Source organism: Eptatretus burgeri, chromosome 3 (genome assembly GCF_056783735.1).
Source record: "Eptatretus burgeri isolate ZD-2024b chromosome 3, Ebu_testis_v1, whole genome shotgun sequence".
In the NCBI taxonomy this organism is placed as follows: domain Eukaryota; kingdom Metazoa; phylum Chordata; class Myxini; order Myxiniformes; family Myxinidae; genus Eptatretus; species Eptatretus burgeri.
The window spans coordinates 63,786,497-63,808,849 of record NC_140963.1 but is presented as its reverse complement, the minus strand read 5'-3'; the positions used below and the strand labels follow the sequence as shown (position 1 = coordinate 63,808,849).

The following is a 22,353-nucleotide window of genomic DNA, read 5'->3' as shown; positions in this document are numbered from 1 at the left end:
CCACATGTGGCACATTCATGCATGTTATTCCCCTGCATTGGCCACAAGCTGGTGTGCACTGTAGTCCATTCTGCAGCAGGTGCATGTTTTTTGGTCACACTGGCCACCACAATTGCACCGAATTATCTTGGAGGCTGGTGCTGCTGGCTGAGTCATCATGATAGGCACAAGACCACCAGGAGTGGCTTTCCCAACCACAAACTTCAGAGGCGATATCATTGCCATCCCATCCCTGCACTTGGTGATAAGTCCGATGACTATGAAAGTGCTGTGGCTGTGTCACTCGTCGGCAGAATCTTTTCTGGAGATACATATTGTGTAGAAGTAACTACCTTTCAATAGGGAACTTCGTCACCCTTGCTGCGTTGGAGGCTTAGTGATGTAGTGCACCCATATATCTCCAGCATGGCATCTTCTCCCTGCCTGTTCGATGTCCTGTTTCAATGAAGACGGAGACATAAAAACGGTGGCTGACTTGCTCAGTGCTGCATACTTCATAAAACAGTCACTTTGCCGATTCCATATGGCCTTGATGTGGTATCACACCCACTGAAAGCGTGCAGGAAGAGTAGACTTCTCCGAGAGGGCAGGATCCAGTTTCTTCTTCAACGTCTGTGATGCACACCGTCTGTTTTGTGGTCACCATGTACAGGTTGTCACTGTTATCTGTGGCATCAGCATGATGTATCATCAACTGAAATACATCAGAATCTTCTGCTACAATGGCTGTTTGACTGTTCTTCGCAGACAAACATGTGCGAGCATACAGATCTTGTAGTCAGCATCCCCTTCTGCATGCTCAACGGTGATGTCTGCTTTTGACCATATCCTCTGCAAGGAAGTGCTGATGAGGGCCTGCTTGTTTACCTGACTTGTGTTGGCAAGGAAAGCTTTCTTACCTCATATGGTTAGACAGCATTTCTGCAGAAACTGAGACTGAAGCACCAATGTCAGCCTCCAAAGCACCACTAACAAAGCACCAATGGGTGTTGAGGGTGGGATCTGGGTGGGGTTTGCATTCAGATTGAGGGTAGAATTAGCATGAGAGAGGGGAGAAGTTAACAACGTGCATGATGGCATAATGCTATATGACGTCCATGTTGTCTTAATGTTACATTTCTTTATCACATAACGTCATAATAACCCCGTATATATATCACGGGTCTCATCCCCAACACTGATTGGCCCAGAAACCCGACTTTTTGATGGGTCCTCGGGCCAGCGAGAATGAGTTACACTTCAATGTGATCTATAGGTGATGATGCCACACTCTGGAGAATTTCCCGGGTTAATACGCATCATTTGGTGAGCTTTTGAGATCAAATTTTGATTAAATTTTACAATGACCTTGACCTTAACACATAATCGTGACCTCTAATGGTTCCGAAAATTTCACTAAATGAACAAGAGTCCTCAAATTAGTTAAAAATGACACCTTAAAAGTGTTTCTATGTTGTTTCTTTCCAAAATTAGATCCATTTTAAGTTTTGCACCTGTACAATGTCGGCCATCTTGGATTTGAGGTCAAAACGATGTTTCCCATGGGCGGATTCGGGTGGGGTTTTTTTTCTGCTGAGACATACCACCAATGAAGACATTTCAGCTGAAAAAGCTTTGATAACATTTTTGTCCAACCTCTATGGATCATGATCCGTTCGTTGCTGTGCCTATTACCCTGCACAGTCTTGAGAAAAAATGAACATTCGTCGAGATGATGTAAAATCCAGGACATGTTGTCCAATTACTGCTAAACTAAAGCATTTTGAAAGTGAAAAGAAGGTGATTGTGTTCTACAATGTTCACATATATAATTCAAGTGAAATAAAATAAAGATTTTAAAGATTGTAAAAAATAAAAAATATACAATTTTACCGCCGCTCACGCAGCATCTTCAACATCACCAGTAGAGGATAAATGGGGCTTCTGAGGCAGCCATTCAAATGAATGGGGGAAAAGGGAAAAACTTTCTAACCCAAGCCCCAAAAGCCCAAAATAGGACACTGATTTTCTTCCCCTCCCATACAAGCAAATGTAAAATTGAGACTGACTCAAGCCCCAAAAGCCCAAAATAGGAGACTGATTATCTCCCCACCTATCCCCTTCCCTTCATTACAAGCAAATGTAAAATTGAGACTTCCTGATTTAAGCACTTCTTTCCTTTCATATTTTCATTCCACTCAAAGAGCGAACCAATGAATATTTGTCCATGTTCTACTTTAGGAATAAATTAATTTTCCCATTACATTCATCACCATCGAGTACATTCACAAAGATTACTTTGGAACTTGGTTCTTGGTTTATGTGTCTTTGTTGAGCAGAGATGAAATGATAAACTTCTCGTAATGCTCTTGTCTGACCACCTCCTGAGCCACATATCATTTTGAGATTGTAGTAAATTGTTTTTCCATTGTTCAATTGATAACCAACAAAGTTTTCAGTCCATTCAAGGATATTTTTTTTTTCTTTACATCCTCCAACTTATTTGTAATTAAATTTATCCGCTTATTTGTTTTATCTACTTTTACCCTGGTTATTTCGGCAATAAGACTTGTATGATATTTCTCACATTCTTTATGTTTCCCATTTAAATACCAAGGCTGATTACATCTCCACTCTTTGGTTTTTGGTTATTGCTTGATTCTATCATTTATAAATCAGTAAAAAGACGGCGGTTGCCTGTTAAAATTGCCAACTGAATATTTCAACACTTATACTTACAAGCATAAGGTAGACTATTGATACCATTCCCTAAAATATATCTTTTATCATCAAAAGCTCCTAATGCTTTCTTATTTATCTCTTCTGTATATAATTGATGTTTATAACTTCTTATTGTGTTCATTTTTCTGTACTCTTCCTTCTTTAAGGTTAAACAGTTGTAATAATGTTTAAAGTTTATTGTTTCCTTGATTATATTTTTCTTTATCCCCTTTAACTTCTTATCACACCTTTCAATGTTATTATTATCAATATAAGTAAAAGCAGAAGACTTTGATCTCAATCCTATAAATTCACTCATGACCTTCCCACCCAATTCATCTTTAAACTTACCAATAACCTTTTTATTCTTTGATGAAAACAACACATCACCTGACTTGTAATTACTTGTATCATATATATCAATATTATCAATCATATCCTCACACACATCACTTGTCTAAATTTCTAATCTAAAACTCTCTGTTTCCATATATAACAATGACACCTTTTCCTTATACTTTGATTTTAAATTGTTATAGTAATAGTCATGCATCTACGACTTTGACAAGTCAAGAATTGATGTTCCTATATAAATAGGTTTATCCATTTCAATACTCTCTTTTTTCATATGAATAGCACAAAAGTTCTCTGAAAACACCTCCGTTCGCTCAAAACTTGGTCTATTAATTAACTTTGAAGCCTGTTTCCAAGATGTAGCAAGTCTTATGTTTTGTCGATGCCTAACATTTTCCATAGTCTTTCCAAATACAGCATTACTCATCAATATATAAAAGTCCTTCTCAAAATCTGTTTTTGCTTCTGTTCTCCTTTTTGTATTAAAATCAATATACTTCTGTAACCAATGACTTTGTTTAAATTTCAAAATCTGATGAATTTTCCTCACTCTCAACCCAGCAGATAAATATTGTCTCAAGTTCCTTTGATGCAAAACATAACTTTCTTTATCATTTAATGTAGTAAGTTTTTCTGGAGATTTACCTTTTATATTAAATGACTGTTGGTAATCACTTAATCATTCTTTTCTTGGACTTTCTTTATCTAAGTTCAAAGTTGGTGATATAGTAAGAATATATAGGTGGAAATCACATTTTGAAAAAGGTTCATACAAAGCGATGGACAAATGAACTTTTTAAAATCGTTGATGTAATAGATACAGTTCCTTGGACTTATAAGGTATATGATTTAGAAGGGGAACAGATTTTAGGTTCATTTTATTCACAAGAATTACAAAAGACAAAGAAAATTGATTTTTTGACTCCGCCCCTTTTTGACTCCGCCCACACAAGCCCCACCCACACAAGCCTCACTCACCCACACAAGCTCCACCCACTCAAGCCCAACCCACATAAGCTCCACCCACGCAAACACAACCCATATAAGCTACATCTGTGGTGTCCGGTTTAACATTTTTCTTTGGGTAAATATTCAGTTGCGAGAATGAACGATCTTTCCCAGCAGTCTGCTTCAGATGTCTTGTGATTTTGAAACTCGATCAACATATTCTGTTAAAAACAAAGAGTGAAGAAGAATTAGGGTATATAAAGGTGATTATATTATGATATTAATAAAATAATAAAGATAACATTTACCTCCAGAAGATCGAGTTTTGTGTCCATTTCATCCAGATGAGCATTTAAACTGGAACAAGTTGCAAATCACCCTGTGGAATTTCAACATCTTCCCATTCAAGGTTGTGAAATTCACCCATGTATGATTCAGTTTTAATGCTGAAAATAAAAAGCAAGTAGTCAAAAATTACCACCATGTCAAATAAAATGTTGTGTATAAGGAGAACAGAGAGAGACAGACAGAGACAGACACACACACACACACACACACACACACACACACACACACACACACACACACATACATGCACACACACACATATACACACACACACACACACATATACACACATACACATATACACATATACACATACATGAAGACAGAGAAAGAGTGATAATTCCTCACCTTGAACTCGGGATCGAAGGACGTGAGAGAATTTCTTTCCAGCCAACAATAATATCATTCACTTCTTTTCAAAACGAATAAATGTCTTCAAGAAAGTCGTTCATTTTTATCTATTCCTCGTGATATTCAAATAATTCATTTTCAACATGAGCTATCAACGATGTTCTGATTGGGGACAACCTGTTGGAAAAAAGACATTCAATAATTATTGGTTGTATAGTGATTTAATTCTGTTTAAAACAACAAATAATGAATTGGGTTGAGATCTCACCTGTCATATTGTGAAAACGATTGATCCGTAAGTTTGGAGTACTCCTCTGCACAATCCATTCTCTGAATGAAACACGCTAGGCACACAAGTCGGTTTAAATAAGCAACTTGATGACGTAATGGGAGATTTCACAATGGTTTTTCCAGGGTGTGTTTCCACATGGGAAATAACTTCGGAATTTTTTTGGCTTGGTTCGGGCGAGGCAGCTTGGCTGACTTCAAAACTGACTCATTTTCACATGAAAATGAAACATCTTGCTTTGAATGATTTTTGATAAAACCTACATTTAAAAGCTGTTTTTAACTAAACTTTGTTCTATTAGTGTTCTGATGATTTAAAATGTAACCACGAGAGACAAGGGCACAGAATACTTCCTCATTTTCACGGCATGACTGTGTTCTAAAAACACTTCCCCATTTTACAAAACTCACCCTAACAGCCCTTTCCTTCGTGCTTGAAGAGATAAAGTGAATATAATAGGAAAATTAATTTATTCCCCAAAGTAGAACATGGACAAATATTCATTGGTTCGCTCTTTGAATGGAATGAAAATATGAAAGGAAAGAAGTGTTTTAATCAGTAAATCTCAATTTTACATTTGCTTGTATGGGAGGTTGAGGAAATCAGTCTCCTATTTTGAGCTTTGGGGCTTGAGTCAGTCTCAATTTTACATTTGCTTGTATGGGAGGGGAAGAAAATCAGTCTCAATTTTACATTTGCTTGTATGGGAGGGAAGGGAATCAGTCTCAATTTTACATTTATTTGTATGGGAGGGGGAGAAAATCAGTCTCCTATTTTGGGCTTTTGGGGCTTAAGTTATAAAGTTTTTCCCTTTTCCCCCATTCATTTGAATGGCTGCCTCAGATGCCCCATGTATCCTCTACTACCATCTTATTAAAACACATTATATTAGTTGTTTGTGCTTGCTGATTGTGTCCTTTATGACGTCCTTAAAAACAATTCGGTTTCCTATTTGGAATGATTTTTCAATTTTGCTTGACTGCCAGGCAGACAGAGTGAAAAAATTATCTCACTCATCTTTGTGCATGCGTGATTGGGACAATTTCAGAGCCAAAGTAGTGTTAAACTACAAGTTTGTTCTCCAATTCATGGGGCTAAGTGTTTGGGCCTCTCACTCTCTCACCGCAGGTTGGTTGGTGGTCTTTCTGTCTTCTACCGTTTCCTCTCCGGTCTCCCCCCCCCCCTGCTCTGTCTGCGATTTGCCTTTTATTAGCATAGATGGAGCAGGATGCCATCCAATTTGCAATCGTTAAGTCGCCAAGTAGGAACTTAAGTGAGTCTGGTCATTACACTTTGGGACATCACTGGTGATGAAGGGTGTGGTCAAGTTTCATCAAAATAATATGTGTAGTTTTGGGGAAGAGAGCAAATACCCATTTTGGGGGGTTCAACCCCCCACCCTTGTAGACCCTTCAATGAGTGAAGATTTTAATGCAGTTGATAAACTTTGGTACATTACAGGTGATGAAGGTTGTGATAAAGTTTCATCGAAATTGTTTGTGTAGTTTTGGAGTAGAGAGCAAATACCCAATTTGGGAGGGGGTCAAAAGTAACCCCCATATACCCCCTCAATGAGCGCAGATTTTGATGTGGTCAATACACCTTCGTTCAGCATCAGATATGGAAGTTGTGGCCAAATTTAATCAAAATCATGTGTATCGTTCAAGTGATAATGATTGGAATGTTTACGGACCGACTGACTCACTCACCCACGACACTGCTCGATCGCGTCAGCTCACCTGACTAAAGTCCAGGGGAGCTAAAAATGTGCACTTGGTTAAATTATCTTGGTATGTAATAAGGTATGAAGGAAACACAAATTAATTAAACGTTCGAATTGCAGATTCTTGCTTTGAAGTTATTGCATCAACGTTTGTAATCTTGGCACTGGCTTCATGATTCAAGTGACTGGCTTAGTAAGCTTGGCATTGGCTTTATGGTTCAGGTGACTGACTGGCTTAGTAAGCTTGGGATTGGTTTAATGGTTCAGGTGACTGACTGGCTTAGTAAGCTTGGGATTGGTTTTATGGTTCAGGTGACTGACTGGCTTAGTAAGCTTGGCATTGGCTTTATGGTTCAGGTGACTGGCTTAAGACCTTAGGGTCTTGAGTTTAAGCCCCTGTTGTTTTGTTAAAATAATACCAGGTGGGTTGACAGCTAATCAATCCACCTTACTGGTAATGAGTACCACCTTACTGCAAACAGGGGCACTGCATCAGTGGTACAAATGCACCCCCAGAAAATGATGCAACCAGCAGCCACAGACTCCATACATAACAATAACAACAACCAACGTTTGTTAATCTTACAATTACACTTCACCCCCACAGCTTTATTTGTATTTCTATTCGAACGATCAAGCCATATCAAGTGTAATCCATCAACATCAAGTTTCATTGAGGGGGTGTCTGGATGTAACCCATGTGACTGTGAAACATCGAATGCTGGAGTATCTAACGTCATTAAGATATCTGGCATGAGCTCAAATTTCATCCATTTTCTTGCTTATAGATCGGATATTTCCAATCATTAGACATGGAAGAGGGGGTCTATTTCCTCTCCTTCTGATCCATTGTTTGACACCTGCACGCTTTGTCACACCATCAAGGCACGAGAGCACTCGGAATCGATTCGCCTCTTGTCGGTGTGAATTCAAGCTGCAGGTATTAACTTGGATGCTGGAACATCATGAAGCAAAGAGAAAATGGCGATCGTATGCGTTTGGAGCGGTGGGTGAATTGAACGGTGGGTTAGGTGGGATGAGCCCAAACAATGCAGCACACCACGTCCAAATGGTGTAGATTTAAGAATCATGTTGTACATGATTGACTCTTGTCTGCACAATTAAACAAGTTGAATAACGAAAAATATAAACACAAATCTAAGAACTTTGAGAAATGTCAATTGGTCGCTGTAGAACAGCACCCCCTATAAAACTTGGACTTGCAAGGACAAAGCAAGGTCAAAACTCCTCCACATTCAATCTTATCTTGAAGAACCTTTACCTGCCTTCACTGCTCCTTGTGGCCCCCAGCAGCAGCAGCAGCAGCAGCAGCAGCAGATGCTTGGCCCCTTAAGTGCCTCTAATTAGTTATTAATGTATCCCAGTGATGTGAACGTTATCGAAGTATGTATTATCTTCTTGACATATGTTAGCTGTTATGTCTTTAGAAAACCATCAACATATTATCATTTATCGATATTCTAACCTCCACAGGCTTCAGCCCTCAGTGGAACGAGTCTCTGAGCTTTGTGCTGACAGTACCTGAGCTGGCTCTTGTTCGTTTTGTGGTGGAGGATCATGACACAGCTTCACGCAATGACTTTGTTGCTCAGTACACACTACCTTTCTCCAGCCTGTGCAGGGGTAAGCAATGTGAGAATGTCAACATTTACTTCCGATATCAAAGATTTATTTAAAAGGAAAGCTTTGCCTTTCAGTTGCCGCTTCGGCACAGCACGTTAGGGTACCGGCTTTTTGTGTTTTGGTGTTTGAGAAAACTCAACTGGAGGAAAAAATGTCTGCTCTAGAATGATTCCCACGTTATTAATGCAGCACAGTGTATCAGCAGTTGCTGAGCCCCTGAGTGCAAGCAAATTCCATTTGGTGATGTTTTGCTAAAGGTAGCTTGGTGATTGCAGTTTTACTATACTAGTAGAGTACCCGACCTACGGGCGAACATGGTCCAAGCATGCAACACATTCTTCTGACATATATCTTTAGTTTGGTGGTATATAGGCAACTGACAGCTCTGTGCAGGCAAAAATTAAAAATAAAATAACCCGGGTTACATGCAGGAAGCAAAAGCATACCTCCTGCTTATAGTTTAAAAATACCCCACTGTAATGGAAGACGTGAGGACAGGAATACTGTACTGTAAATGGTGTTCACTTGTAATACCCTCCCCCACCTGGAGGCGGCGCTACCCGATACACATTTACATGGAGAATTTGCATCTCCTCCCACCCCCCCCCCCCCAAGACCACAGGCAATGATAAAACACCCCGATATATTAATTGGGACCATGCTGATCCTATGTAGCAAGTCTGGATGTAATTGGCCTAAAACTATAGGAGGGGGAGTGCAACAAACACACAAACAAGCCAGTAGGCAACATGGGTGGTCGCTATATAATTGCATACTAGTCATACAGTTTTTGACTGATCGGAGCTGAAAATTTTGGACAAAGAGGTTGATTATATTCCGCATAAAAACGTGGAAGCCGATTTTTGATTTTCGATTTCTTTTCTTTTTTAGGATTTTTCAAAAATTTCAAAGTGCCGTTGCTAGGCAACGGTGGCGTCCATAGCAACGGTGCTCAAAAGCATAGAACTGGATCCTGGTATGAACCTACCAGTCAAGTTTCATCAAAATTGGTTAACTCCTCTGACCTTCAGAGCTGCCCATTACATACATACAGACAGACGGAAAACCTGAGAATAACTGTAGTCTAGCGAACACCCAACAAACACCGGTCCATGAATTATAGTAAGGATGTGCCTGAAATGCTTTATTTTGGGGAGAAAAAAAAAACATAATTTTAAAGAATTGTCTTCTTGATTTTCCTTCAACAAAAGTTAATGAAAATAGACAATAACAATAATAATAATAATAATATAATTTCATGGTTAAGGATATGCATAACCATAATGCATGATGACCTTGGATTTTAATTGACGAGGAAATCGCCTAAAGCATGTACATATTTGTATACAAGTAAGTGCACAATCACTCATCAATACCTAAGCCACCACCAAGTCCTGCCAATGTCCATAAACTCCTCCATCCCCAAAACGTTTAGGCAGCATCAGATTTATGGTGGTGGAGACCCTGGGGCACACATGAGTGGTGGTGGCCCTTTCTGCCACCAACAATGAAGTAAAGCAGTGGTTTTCATCCTTTTTCATTGATGGCACCTTCAACTTTTCTATCTTATTCTGCAGCACCCTATTTAATTCTCTATCTGTATAGTTGCCTTAAGACATTTCAGGCTCCATAAATTAAATTATTGATAAAATACATAATTACTGGAGTGTTTTGTGGACTTTTATTACAAACCAATGGATTCCAGGCACAACTGAAGATTGGCAAAATTGGCAATTAATCTGTCAAAAAGATATTGTATGACTGTTACAACTTCCAAGCTATATTTGATTTAATTCGAGTAATGGAACAAGAAACGAAACGAGAAGCATTGCTTCACCTGTTACTGGTATCGGATTCCGCCAACGCAGAAAGTAAAAATCCCTCGAACAAGTGAATGCAGACTATATTAGCAAAACGATTTCCAACTAGACTTCTCAAATATCCCATGAATGCCCAAGTTTTTTTAAATAAAATTTGCTACACAGAGTTAACCCTTACTATAATTCATGGACTGGTGTTTGTGTGTTTGTTTGTTTGTCGCAATACTCCTCCTCCAGTTCTGGGCTGATTACATCCAGACTCGCCATAAAGGATCAGCGTGACCCCAATTAATGTATTGGGGTAGTTTTATCTTTGCCAGTGGTCTTGGGGGGTGGAGGGAATCAAATGCTCCGTGTAAATGTGTATCGTACAGCGTCGCCTCTGGGTGGGGGAGGGTATTACAAGTCCCACCATTTACAGTACAGTATTCATGTCCTGACATTGAGTCTGGTGTTGGTTTAATGGTTCGGGTAGCTGCCTTGGGATTTGAGCATCCTGAATTCAAGCCCTGTTGGCTGCTGAATTAACACCAGGTGGGGTTGACTCAACCTGTCATCCTTCTCAGGTTGGTGAAGTGAGCACCAGTGTACTGGTAATATGCCACATCAGTGGCATAGCTGCATCCCTAACCTATGATGCAACCAGCAGCCTTGAGGCTGCACCTGAGATCGTGTGTGTGTGTGTGCGTGTGTGTGTTTGCACGCGCACATTTTCTAGTGCAGTGAGGTGTTTTGAATTATAAGTAGTAGGTATGTTTTTGCTTCTTGCACATAACCTAGGATAGTTTTTTGACTATACAGAGCTGTCACTTGCCTATACACTGCCCAAATAAAGGTATGCATCAGAAGAACGTGTTGCGTGCTTGGAACAAGATCGCCCATGTGGCGGTACTCTGCTAGTAAGCTATAATTCACAACAATCAGACACTTAGATGTAATTTTGCACAATCTGATCGTGATATTGACACATGTAGGCAGACAGAGACTGATTAAACATGGATCAGGACAATAATCCTGGATGAGCCCTTGGGTGGTGAAGGCCCCGATGCGCGTTTCTCCGATTTCCCTTGTTTAAATCCGGCCCTGCGTATCGGTACCTAACTAATTCCAGTTTTACCCCCATCTGCTGTTTCTGCTGCCACACCTTTCCAAGGAGACCATTCCATGCATTGACCACTTCCGAAGAAAAAGACTCTTTCATTATTACTGTCTGAGGCTGTGGGCCCTGGTTTGGTCACCAGCCTTCTGCAAAAAAACAAAATCTCTTCTGCACCATCTTAAATATCTCCAATAGATCCTGTCATAATACCTCCTTTTGCATGTAAAATGGCCTGTCTCCTTCAGCCGTTCCTCCTAGCTTAATGTAGCTAAACAGGGAATCAATCTCGTCACTCTCCGCTAAATCCTCCACATAACAGCTATGTCCTTTTTCAGAAGTGGTGACCAAAACTAACACACAAGATTCTAGGTGAGGTTACACAAATTCCGAGACAATGCGAGCACTACGCCTATTGAATTGTACTTTCTCTCCCTGTGAATACAAACTAAAGCCCTATAAGCTTTACTCATGTCTGCTTAAACACCGCATCCCCCACCCCGGTCATATCAACTACCACCCCCAGATCCTTCTCCTGTGTCACACACTCCAAGACTACCCCTTGCATTATGCAGTCCCTGTTTTCATTATTTGTACCCACCCCCAACTCTTTACAATTTATAATGTCAAACTGCATCTACCAATATGTTGCCCAATCGATGAAAGCCTTGAGAATTTCTTGAATCTGTTAACAATCTTACCTCCAAGCTTTGTGTCAAAAGTAAATTTGGTAAGCTACTCTTAACCCCATTGTATAAATAATTGATGTAAATTATTTAAAATATCGGTCCTTGTAATGATCCCAGGGGTACCCCAGTACTTAGATCCTCCTAGCCAGATATCCTGTCACTCATAGCAACTTTTTACTTCCCATCACTAATCCAGTTTCCAATCATCCAGTTAGCTACTCCACCACAACTCCACAAACCCTAACCTTAGCTAAGAAAACTCCTACGTCGTGATTTATCTCGATATATTCTACATTCATGGCACTTCCTCATCCACCCAATCAGAAAGTGCTTCATAGAACTCCAATAATTTGTCAAATATGACATGCCTTTCGTAAATCAATGCCGACTACCTTGAATTACCTCAAAGTTATCCAAATGGTTCCTCATCTGATCCATTATTATCCTCCATTATCCCCACAAAAATGAAGTTTATTTAGGAACAAGGCTAGAGTTCTCTAATTGCTCTAGATTATTTCTTGAATAAATGTTACTTTACTAGTCTCAGGCCCAACCTCACTGCTGTATCCTCTGACCCACCCTCATCACTGCCTCAGCTCACGCAGTCCTCACCACTACCGACGGTCTCCTCGGACTCTCACGCCGACCTTACTGCTACCAAAACACACTCCGCCCTCACCACACACTCACTGCTGCTTGCTCCCTCACCCCAAAACTGCTGCTTGCACTCACCCACCCTCCCTCATGACGGCCTGTGTTTCCCCATGCTCATCACCACCCTCTGCTCTCCATTGCCTCCACTCCCCCTGCCCTCAATGCTGCCTACATTCTCTTCATCCTCGTAATTGCCTGCATTTATCACATGTTATCCTCTGAATCCAAAACACTGCCTGCACTCTCCCCACCCTCACCAATACCTGCGGTCTCCTCATCCTTATCCCGACTTCACTGGTCTCCTTTTAAAATTACTTGACCAACTTTCATCTGCCAATTATTCGCACCCTGTTACCTCCTACATAGTAGCAATAAGTTCAAGTTCCTAACAGCTGTGTCCGTTTCTACATTTCCTACAGAAAAGTGTAGCCTCTGTCCCACGATAACAATCCAGTCCCAGGATAAAAGCATACCTCCCAAACTCTCTCAACTAGCCGCTAATATGACTAGGCCTTAGAACATGTACTTCTAAATGAAACAAACACAATTACCTGCTAATCTACAATTACAATCTTTTAAAAAGCCTTTTGCTCTGACAAAGGGTTAATGCTTTTATTGTCATCTACTCCTAGCTGCCAATGGCAGCTTCTCATACTTCAATCACTGTTCTGTTCATTTCATCCATTTTTGTACCTGTCCGTCAATGTCGACAGATACTATCCTTAATGAGAATGAATAGTTCTTTTTCTACTTATCACAAGCACCCATGGTTAAATTCCGAATTCCTGCCAGCCAAATGCCAGGCTTGGGCCCCCTGGCGTCAGAAAGACTTGGGCCAGAACTGTTTCCGCTAGCTGACCCCGCTAACAGGTGTGAGACTATTTCAGTAGGTTGAAGAATAAGATTAAGGATAGAGGAAGAAAAGAAACAATAAGATCTTAATCACAACATAAAAAATATTGAAGAACAAAATTCAAAGCTCAGATAAAGACAACATAATCTTCTTCTAATGTTAGAATAATATCTATCTATTAATATTTTATCTCATGTAACTATTTGATAATGAGATAAAAAAATTGTTTCTCATCTTATAACAAAGGAAAATTGTGTGATATGATGTGATCTCACAGCGATCTGTTTTATCACACATGAATACATATTCGGTATTAACCTTGGAGAGCAATTTTATGCAAACAACGTGTTCATTATCATAAGTGCCTTTCAGGTGAATGGCTATGTTGTTGAACTAAGCACAAAGTAATTATTTGCGTCAATGGAAAAGATTAAAGTGCAAATTATAATGTGACGTTTATAAAGTGTCAGATAATTAAAATTATAAATACTGTACATTTAACATATAAATGAAACAGACTTGGTGGTGTCATGGTTCGAGTGTCTTTTGTGGGTCTCTGTGAGTCTGGGAGGTCGATGGCTCGAAAGTTTTAACCACTGCAGAGTCATCTCACAGATTAAATATGGTCTGTGCTGTTTCTTTACTTGACACTCAGCTTTTAAAGGGATAGAGTATGGACAAACAACAATAGGTTGGCAATCAAAATGCATGCTTTGACGGGCCTGATTGCCTCCTCCTACATTTATGTTCCTTGTAAGGGAACTCATAATGGATAAATGCTCTTCAAAAGTGTTTATGTAAGTGTGCTTATTTACAAATAGTCTGTTTTAGGTCATCGATTTATTGCAATGAGTTGGAGTCATGAACAGTTTTGTACGAGGTGATAATGAAGCAACTTTGTGTCAGAATTGGTGGTCCATATATAATCCACTAATGGAGTCGTACCGCATATATATATATATATATATATATATATATATATATATATATATATATATATATATATATATGTACCGTATATACACACACATACATATATACATCTAATATATAAAGCTTTTTCTAACCACTGACTGATATTAAAGATCGGTGCCTTCCAGATGACGGAGAAAGTTGAAATTTTGCGTGCCAATGGACATTGAAGCCAGTACACCAGAAAAAATCACAGAATAGTCAGACAACTTCCATCTCTTTTACTCCCTATTCCTTTCTTTCCTTATCTATCTCTCTAAAGAGAAGTGAATTATTGCAGAAAATTTTCTGAAAGGCTCACTTGACTGCACCTGGATGGGAATGAGGGTTGTGGAGTAGCGGCTGAACCCGAGTCCTGTCCAGGTTCCTCCTAATGACTTCATCATTGCTCTTTGTTTCTGTGGGTTCCATCTTGGTCTTCCATTCCATTTGATTATGTTTGTACCATATCCTGATGCTGTATGGACGATTATTACCTGCTGATGGACCCCTGATAGCTTGTACATGATGCTGCCATGTAATGAGCCTGGGGAGTAACTGCTGAAATCTATCTATCCAGGTTCTTCGTGACATTTTTGTTCTTTGTTTCTTTCATATTATTCTCATTTTTTAATAATCCTTTATGTTCATTCTAATTCTTGCTTTTTCTCCTCTTTCATCTCCTTTACACTCTTTTTCTTTCTTTCATTGTCTATCTCTCTCAGGAAAAGTGAATTCTTGCAGAAATTTTTATGTAAGGCTCACTTGGCTGCACCTGGATGGGGTTGAGGGTTCTGGAGTAGTGGCTGAAACCCGAATCCTATCCAGGTTCATCCCAATGACTCCATCTTTGCTCTTTACTTCTTTGGGTTCCTTCCTGATCTTCCATTTCACAAATGAAAATAAATAAATAAATGAAATAAAAATGCAGGGGGTGACCCAAGAGAATGGGGAAGCACGGTAATTTTGTGTGCCGATGGACATCGAAGCCGATACACCAGGAAAAAATCACAGAACCATCGGAAAGCATCCCTAAATGAAAATATAAATTTATGAAAAAAATCAAATGCAGGTCAGCGACCCGAGACAATGGGGAAACACAGTTCGTATGTTTACACAATGTGCAAGCACACCACGTCAGTATATATATATATATATATATATATATATATATATATATATATATATATATATATATATATATATATATATATATATATATATATATATGTGGTCCAAAAAAATGAAAGTTCGAATTTCTCGCGGGCATGTTTGCCAAATCGTTCCTGACGTTGAAAAACGCAAAGAAACAAAAAATTAGCAGATTTGGAGGTGGTTTAGGGGTCCATCAAAGTCTCTCAACGGATTCGTTATAATGTCACAATACTAATAGGAAAAATGAAAGGAAAGAGCATAAAATGTTCTCAGTGGGCAGTGGGCAACTGGCGGTCGGTGAATTTCTCCAATGGTTGATCCAAGAGGAACAGTTCCGTGCTTTTCCGTGTAGAACACGCCATACTCACTCACTCTGGGAATCAAAAAGAATAAGAAAAAAATTAGAGATAAAAAAGAAAAGTAAAAGAGTACTTTTAACACCGACCGACAGCGAACCGAAAGCTCAACTGACGTCTCCCTCTCTCCCACTGACGTCTTCTTCTCTCGCACCGGATGTAATAACTTCCTTCCTCTTGATGGACCCCGAAATATTTTTGGAACTTTGGCAAATTTGGCCAGGAGTATTTTCTAGTCAGGTGGAACAAAATAATCAACATGCCCCAAGAATATTCAAATTTTGAATTTTTCCCTTATGATTTTGGACCACCCTAATATTTATACATATATATGTATAAATATATATATATATATATATATATATATATATATATATATATACATATATACACACATATACTGTATATATATATATATATATACATATACTGTATATATATATACATATACTGTATATGTATACATATACTGTATATATATATATATATACATATACTGTATATATATATATATATACATATACTGTATACATATATACATATACTGTATATATATATATATATATATATATATATATATATATATATATATATATATATATATATATATATATATATATATATATATATATACATATACTGTATATATATATATATACATATACTGTATATATATATATATATACATATACTATATATATATATACATATACTATATATATATATATACATATACTGTATATATATATATATACATATACTATATATATATATATATACATATACTGTATATATATATATATACATATACTATATATATATATATATATATATATATATATATATATATATATATATATATATATATACATACATATACTAGATAACCCCTCAACCCGTTCCCTTCCCGTTGTGACACCGCTTCATCAAAAAAAAAAAAAGACAACATTTTAATATTATTTAGTGATCAAACTTTACCTTGAAAAAAATTTGAGCATTTACCTTAGGAGTCAGCGTTGGGGTCAGTGGTTTGTCGGGGTATATGAACAGATTGTCGATGGTTTGTGCTTGCGCTTTATGGATCATGATACGAAAAGTTGAGTGAATTGGGAATTGATTTTTAAAATAATTTTTCTTGTTACCCGATTTGAACAAAACTTGATACTGCACACCGCAGGCGAATGGTGAGTAAGGTGGCACTAACATTTTGCGCTATCGTGTACTGTTTTAGCTGTATTTCGGGAACATACATACCTACATATGTATATATATATATATATATATATATATATATATATATATATATTTGTGTTTGTGTGTAATATATATATATATATATATATATATATATATATATAAATATATATATATATATATATATATATATATATATATATACATACATACAGTAGACTAGGCGTAAGTCGTTACCATCGGGACCGAGAAAAAGTGACGACTTAGAAATGTGACGACTTACGCATATGCGAACATTCATGATGACTGTGGGGTGAAGGATGAAGTCGCGCGTGGCCTGGACACATATGTGTGAGAGCCGGCTATTGTACCAAAAGGAAAACACAATCCTCGGGGCATATGTGGGGGTGAGTTGGTGAGTTGGAACGTGATCAAGCAAAGATGGAATTCATGAATCAGTTTATCAAAAGTAAAGATAATGAACAACTCTGTAAGACAATTCGTATACCATCGGTGATGGTATGCTGACAAATTACATGACACACAGTCATCGTGGTGATGATTACCACTCAATGCCTATGTGTAAGTGAGTGCGGTAATGTACAAAACAAGCCAATATAAAACCATGATCGGACTTCAACACTAAGCTCGATCGATCCTTTACTTCTTCGCAAAGTAATCCGTAATGTTTGACTGCCTCAAACTCTTGGGCATCTGGTGCATGAGAAAGGATTCAAACCGGTCATTGTATTCCATGATGTTGGCTGGGCAATCCTCCACCGAAAGACAGTGTCGGCCGAAACCGAATATTTGGCTGGAGCCAACATTTGCCGAAACCAGATGATGAGCGCGTCATCGACATCTTCAAAGGACACACATTTCACGCATTTCACACTTCCCACCGGCCTCGCGATCTTCTCCACTTGTCCAAATATCTTGCCCTTATTCTTCAAGATATCGTTCAATGTCTGCCGTTTGATGTCCAACTTCTCAGCTATGTCTATTTTCTTCATCAGTGGATTTGCCTCGCAAAACTGGATAATGTCGTATTTTTCTTGGTAGGTTTTAGTTGTAAGCTTACGCTTAGTCGCCATTGTCCTGCCTGCAGTGCGATCAACGTGTTTACGCAGTTATAAATAGCCTATCACTGGCGGTGTACACCAATGAGCGAGCATCACGATTCCATGAAATCGGGCTTCTCACGAGGCAACAGTTCCATGTGACGAGTTAGGAGTGGTAATTTACTTGAGTTTCCATTACGTGGGAATGGACAACATCTGACGACTTAGACGAAGTGACAACTTAGAGATGACAACTTACAGAGGGATGACCCTTTATTCAAAGGGATTTAACATGAGATAAATTCGGGACTTTTGACGCTGCCGACTTTAGCGAAGTGATGAGTTACACACTCCCGACTTACATCTAGTCTACTGTATATATATATATATATATATATATATATATATATATATATATATATATATATATATATATATATATATATATATAAGTCTGGTGTTGGCTTAGTGGTTAGGGTGGTGGCTTGGGATCCCAGGGTCCTGAGTTCAAGCCCCGTTGGCTGCTGAATTAACACCAGGGGTTGACTTAGCCTGTCATCCTTCCGAGGTCGTCGAAATGAGTACCAGTGTACTGGTCCCGGTGTATGCCCCGGTTAGAATAGGTGTACCATATCCCTGTGTGTCGTAAGAGGCGACCAGGGTTGGCGTCAGGAAGGGCATCCGGCCATAAAACATTGCCTCAAGAAAAAGCCCAACCCCTGCACAGCAGGGAAAAATGGCTGTAAAAACGGTCATATATATATATATATATATATATATATATATATATATATATATATATATATATATATATATATATATATACATACATACATACATACATACATACATACATACATATACAAGATGACAGTTTAAGTAATATGTTGAAAAAAATATATATTTATATATATGCACACATTAGAAATAACAATGTTATTGGCACATCTGTCAAGGTCATATCAGAGTAAAATTATAATTCCCACTCTATTCCTCCTGTTCGTTTTCACAGGCTATCGACATGTACATCTGCTTTCACAGGATGGCACGAGTGTGGCTCCTTCCTCTCTGTTTGTGTACATTCACATTACAGATCTTGAATGAGCCTCGAAGAAGCATGTATTTGCCATTATTGTGTCCTTTAGAAAATGTAGAGAGAGCAGTAATCTGATGATGACACTTTAAAGTGAAAGCATCCTGAATTGTAACCATGATTCTGCATGCTCAAAGTCCTTGCTTTATTTGAGCAACAAATGAATGACAGTATACTGCTACATATGATGTACATGTTAATTGCACTGTTAAGTAAATACAGTAACTGAGATTTTCCAAAACATGTAACCTGCTGCTGTTTAGGAGGCTCATCTGGACACCAATCTGTTTTGATGATGTGAGTTGAGTCAACACTCTTCCCAGACAATCAGTGCTACAAAAACAGCTCACTAAAAAGAAACAACCTTGTATTGCTGCCATTTCCTTCCCAGCAGTGGTGAGGGCAGTAAGTTGGCTGAGGTGCCATACACAATGGCCTATTCTTTCTATAGGTGCAGCGGAATCTTTAATGTCCACCGACAATTGCTAGCAGATGGAACACCTGCCCAGTGTCCCTCCAAAAGACAGCGAGATCATTGTTGAAGAATCAGTGACACCTTAGAGTCGAGTCCCAAATCGAACCCAGAATCGACAGCTCAGGTGGATACCATACCTCTAAACAACTGTGCCATCCATACATCCAATTCAGAATATGCCAATCAGTCTTTCGTAATGGAACAGTCTTTTGTAGGACAAAGCTATTATGAACTGAGATATTCGGAAATTGGCCTCATTTTATTCCCCATACCAATGAAGCATCACAAGCAAAGTGCTACGTTGATTTTTTTTATTTTACTGACTGCCAACTAAACACGTTAAAGGTCAATGCAAAAATACACTCCATTAGGAGACGCTTTAAATAGAGAAAATCCAATTTCATTGGAAATGTGCATTCCGTTTGTATGGATGGGTTTATATTTTGATGGATGGACTAAACACGATCTGTTCGGGTTAGGGTATACTAGCCACCGTGGGAAGCAAGGAGAAGCTCACATTTCTGGTGTTGACTCTTTTGCTCTGACCAAGGGTACCGCCAGAAAGGTCAGCTTCTCCTTGACTCCCATGACGGTTAGCAACCTTGATTAACGTCTTGATGTCACACATTGTTCGAACTGCCATGCCAACACAAAACGACACTAGTCTTCACGATTAAGATTGGCTTTCCATTCTGAAATGATGAAACACTTGCTCTGTTGTTGCTTCTTTACGTAAAGCTAGCATTGAACCATCGCTTTGCTGACAGTAGTTGAACATTATAACTTGCAGTGTATATGTATGTGTGTGTATATATATATATATATATATATATATATATATATATATATATATATATATATATATATATATATATATATATATATATATATATATATAACAGTACTATAATATAGTTTAGTGATTGTCAATATTTGCAATTTTCTTTACTCCATTCACAAAACTTTACTGCAAACAACCCAGTGTTAATTTTAGTAAGAAACACACTTATTCGCCAAAAAACATGATGATGAATTTGGTTTATGTTCCCAGGGATCGGACATTATGTCAGTATTTTTTTTTTCAAGTTGCAAAATGCAATTCTCATTGAGTCATGAATAATACACCACTATAAAAGTCTAGCCTCGCATGAGATGTAACACCATAATGACATCCCAGACGTAACGCCACCATCTTTAGTAAATCTGTCATCCCGACGCTTGGCGTCTGGCAGAGATGTCAACAAGTCACTTCAGCCAAAGTCTTAAGCAAGTCTCAAATCTTGAAGGCAAGTCTCAAGTCACTATATTATTCCCTCAACTTGTGTCAAGTCCCACATTTACGTATAAACCTTGGAGTACAAGCTATCAAGGAATTGAGAAACAGGGCTTCATTTTTTTGCAATGTATGCTCTGAAAAGCTGTTTAACTGCAGTTTTTATTTGTCAACTTCATACAATGGACATTTTTTGCTTTGTTCCCAGCAAAAATAAATTTATGTTAAATTTACTGTTCATATCTCGTGTATCTACCGACTTGAACGATATGCATGAGACTAGTCAGTAACATCAGCTTATGTTTAAATTGTTGTTATGTAGAACCAAAGCATTCAATGTAGAACAGGGAAGGAGATTTTAATAATTTACTTGTACTGTATATTTATTATGTAAGTTGAAATGAAACGTATAATCAGGCAAATCAGGAAGGAAAGGGGTGGGATGCTGTGGAAGCAGAAAGAGAGCAGAACACTGGAGAAAATGACATGTATACTGTAACTTATTCACTTCAATTGTTGTCGTGATATAATTTACAATTATTGATGAAGTTTAAATAATCCTCGTCAAATGACATTTAAATCATGACATAATCATTTTATCTGGTCGGGATGTGCATGGGGCCTTAAATTTCCACGATTAGACACAATTGTCGATGACATGGTTTGAATAAAGTTGTGCTTCCTACATTGGTATGACTGTTGCTTGCTACTGGGACAGAGTGTGCTCTGTGCTGCCTGGAGAGTGGACATTTCCTTTAACCTTATATTAGTGGAGAACGGTTCCCAACGGCCATGAGCTCTGGCACGCTGCACATGTACACATACAAGGTACATGTCATCATTCAGAGAAACGCGCACACCGCCGACTAAAAATCATTTCCCATTTATTTTAAACCCTGTTTCAATTCAATGTTTATTCATTGATTCTTTTTTGAACATTGTGAACAAGTCATTATAAACTCATCGCATGTAAGTTGCAAGCAAATCGCAAGTCCCCAGAGCCAAGTCGCAATTCTGAGTCATTTCATCCGAATGGTTTCCTGGACCATGGGTTTGAATGAGTTTGAGGGTTGTGGAGAAGCGGCTGAAACCCGAATCCTATCCAGGTTCCTCCTGACGACTCCATCTTTCCTCTTCACTTCTGGTTCCTTCTTGGTCTTCCATTTGATCAGGTTTGTACCATATCCTGATGCTGTGTGGACTCTGCTTCCCTGTTGACGGACCTCCGGTAACGTTGACGTTACGTTGACGTTGACGGACGTTGATGATGTTGCATTTGAGCATGGGCAGTAACTGCTGAAATCTATCTGTCCGGGTTCTTCCCGA

At 38.5% G+C, this 22,353-nt stretch overlaps 1 protein-coding gene across 2 annotated transcripts in view; it reads left to right on the top strand.

The window, feature by feature from the left end:
• The window catches only part of LOC147030063 (1-phosphatidylinositol 4,5-bisphosphate phosphodiesterase delta-4-like), a 125,114-nt gene extending 103,402 nt beyond the window's left edge, over nt 1–21,712 (top strand). For both annotated transcript variants that reach the window (XM_085873776.1, XM_085873775.1), the window contains 2 exons: nt 8,208–8,357; nt 19,199–21,712. In XM_085873776.1, coding sequence (XP_085729902.1) covers nt 8,208–8,357; nt 19,199–19,290 — 242 coding nt within the window. In that variant the 3' untranslated portion in view covers nt 19,291–21,712. The remainder of the gene's footprint in view (nt 1–8,207; nt 8,358–19,198) is intronic.
• The last annotated feature ends 641 nt before the right edge of the window (nt 21,713–22,353 follow it).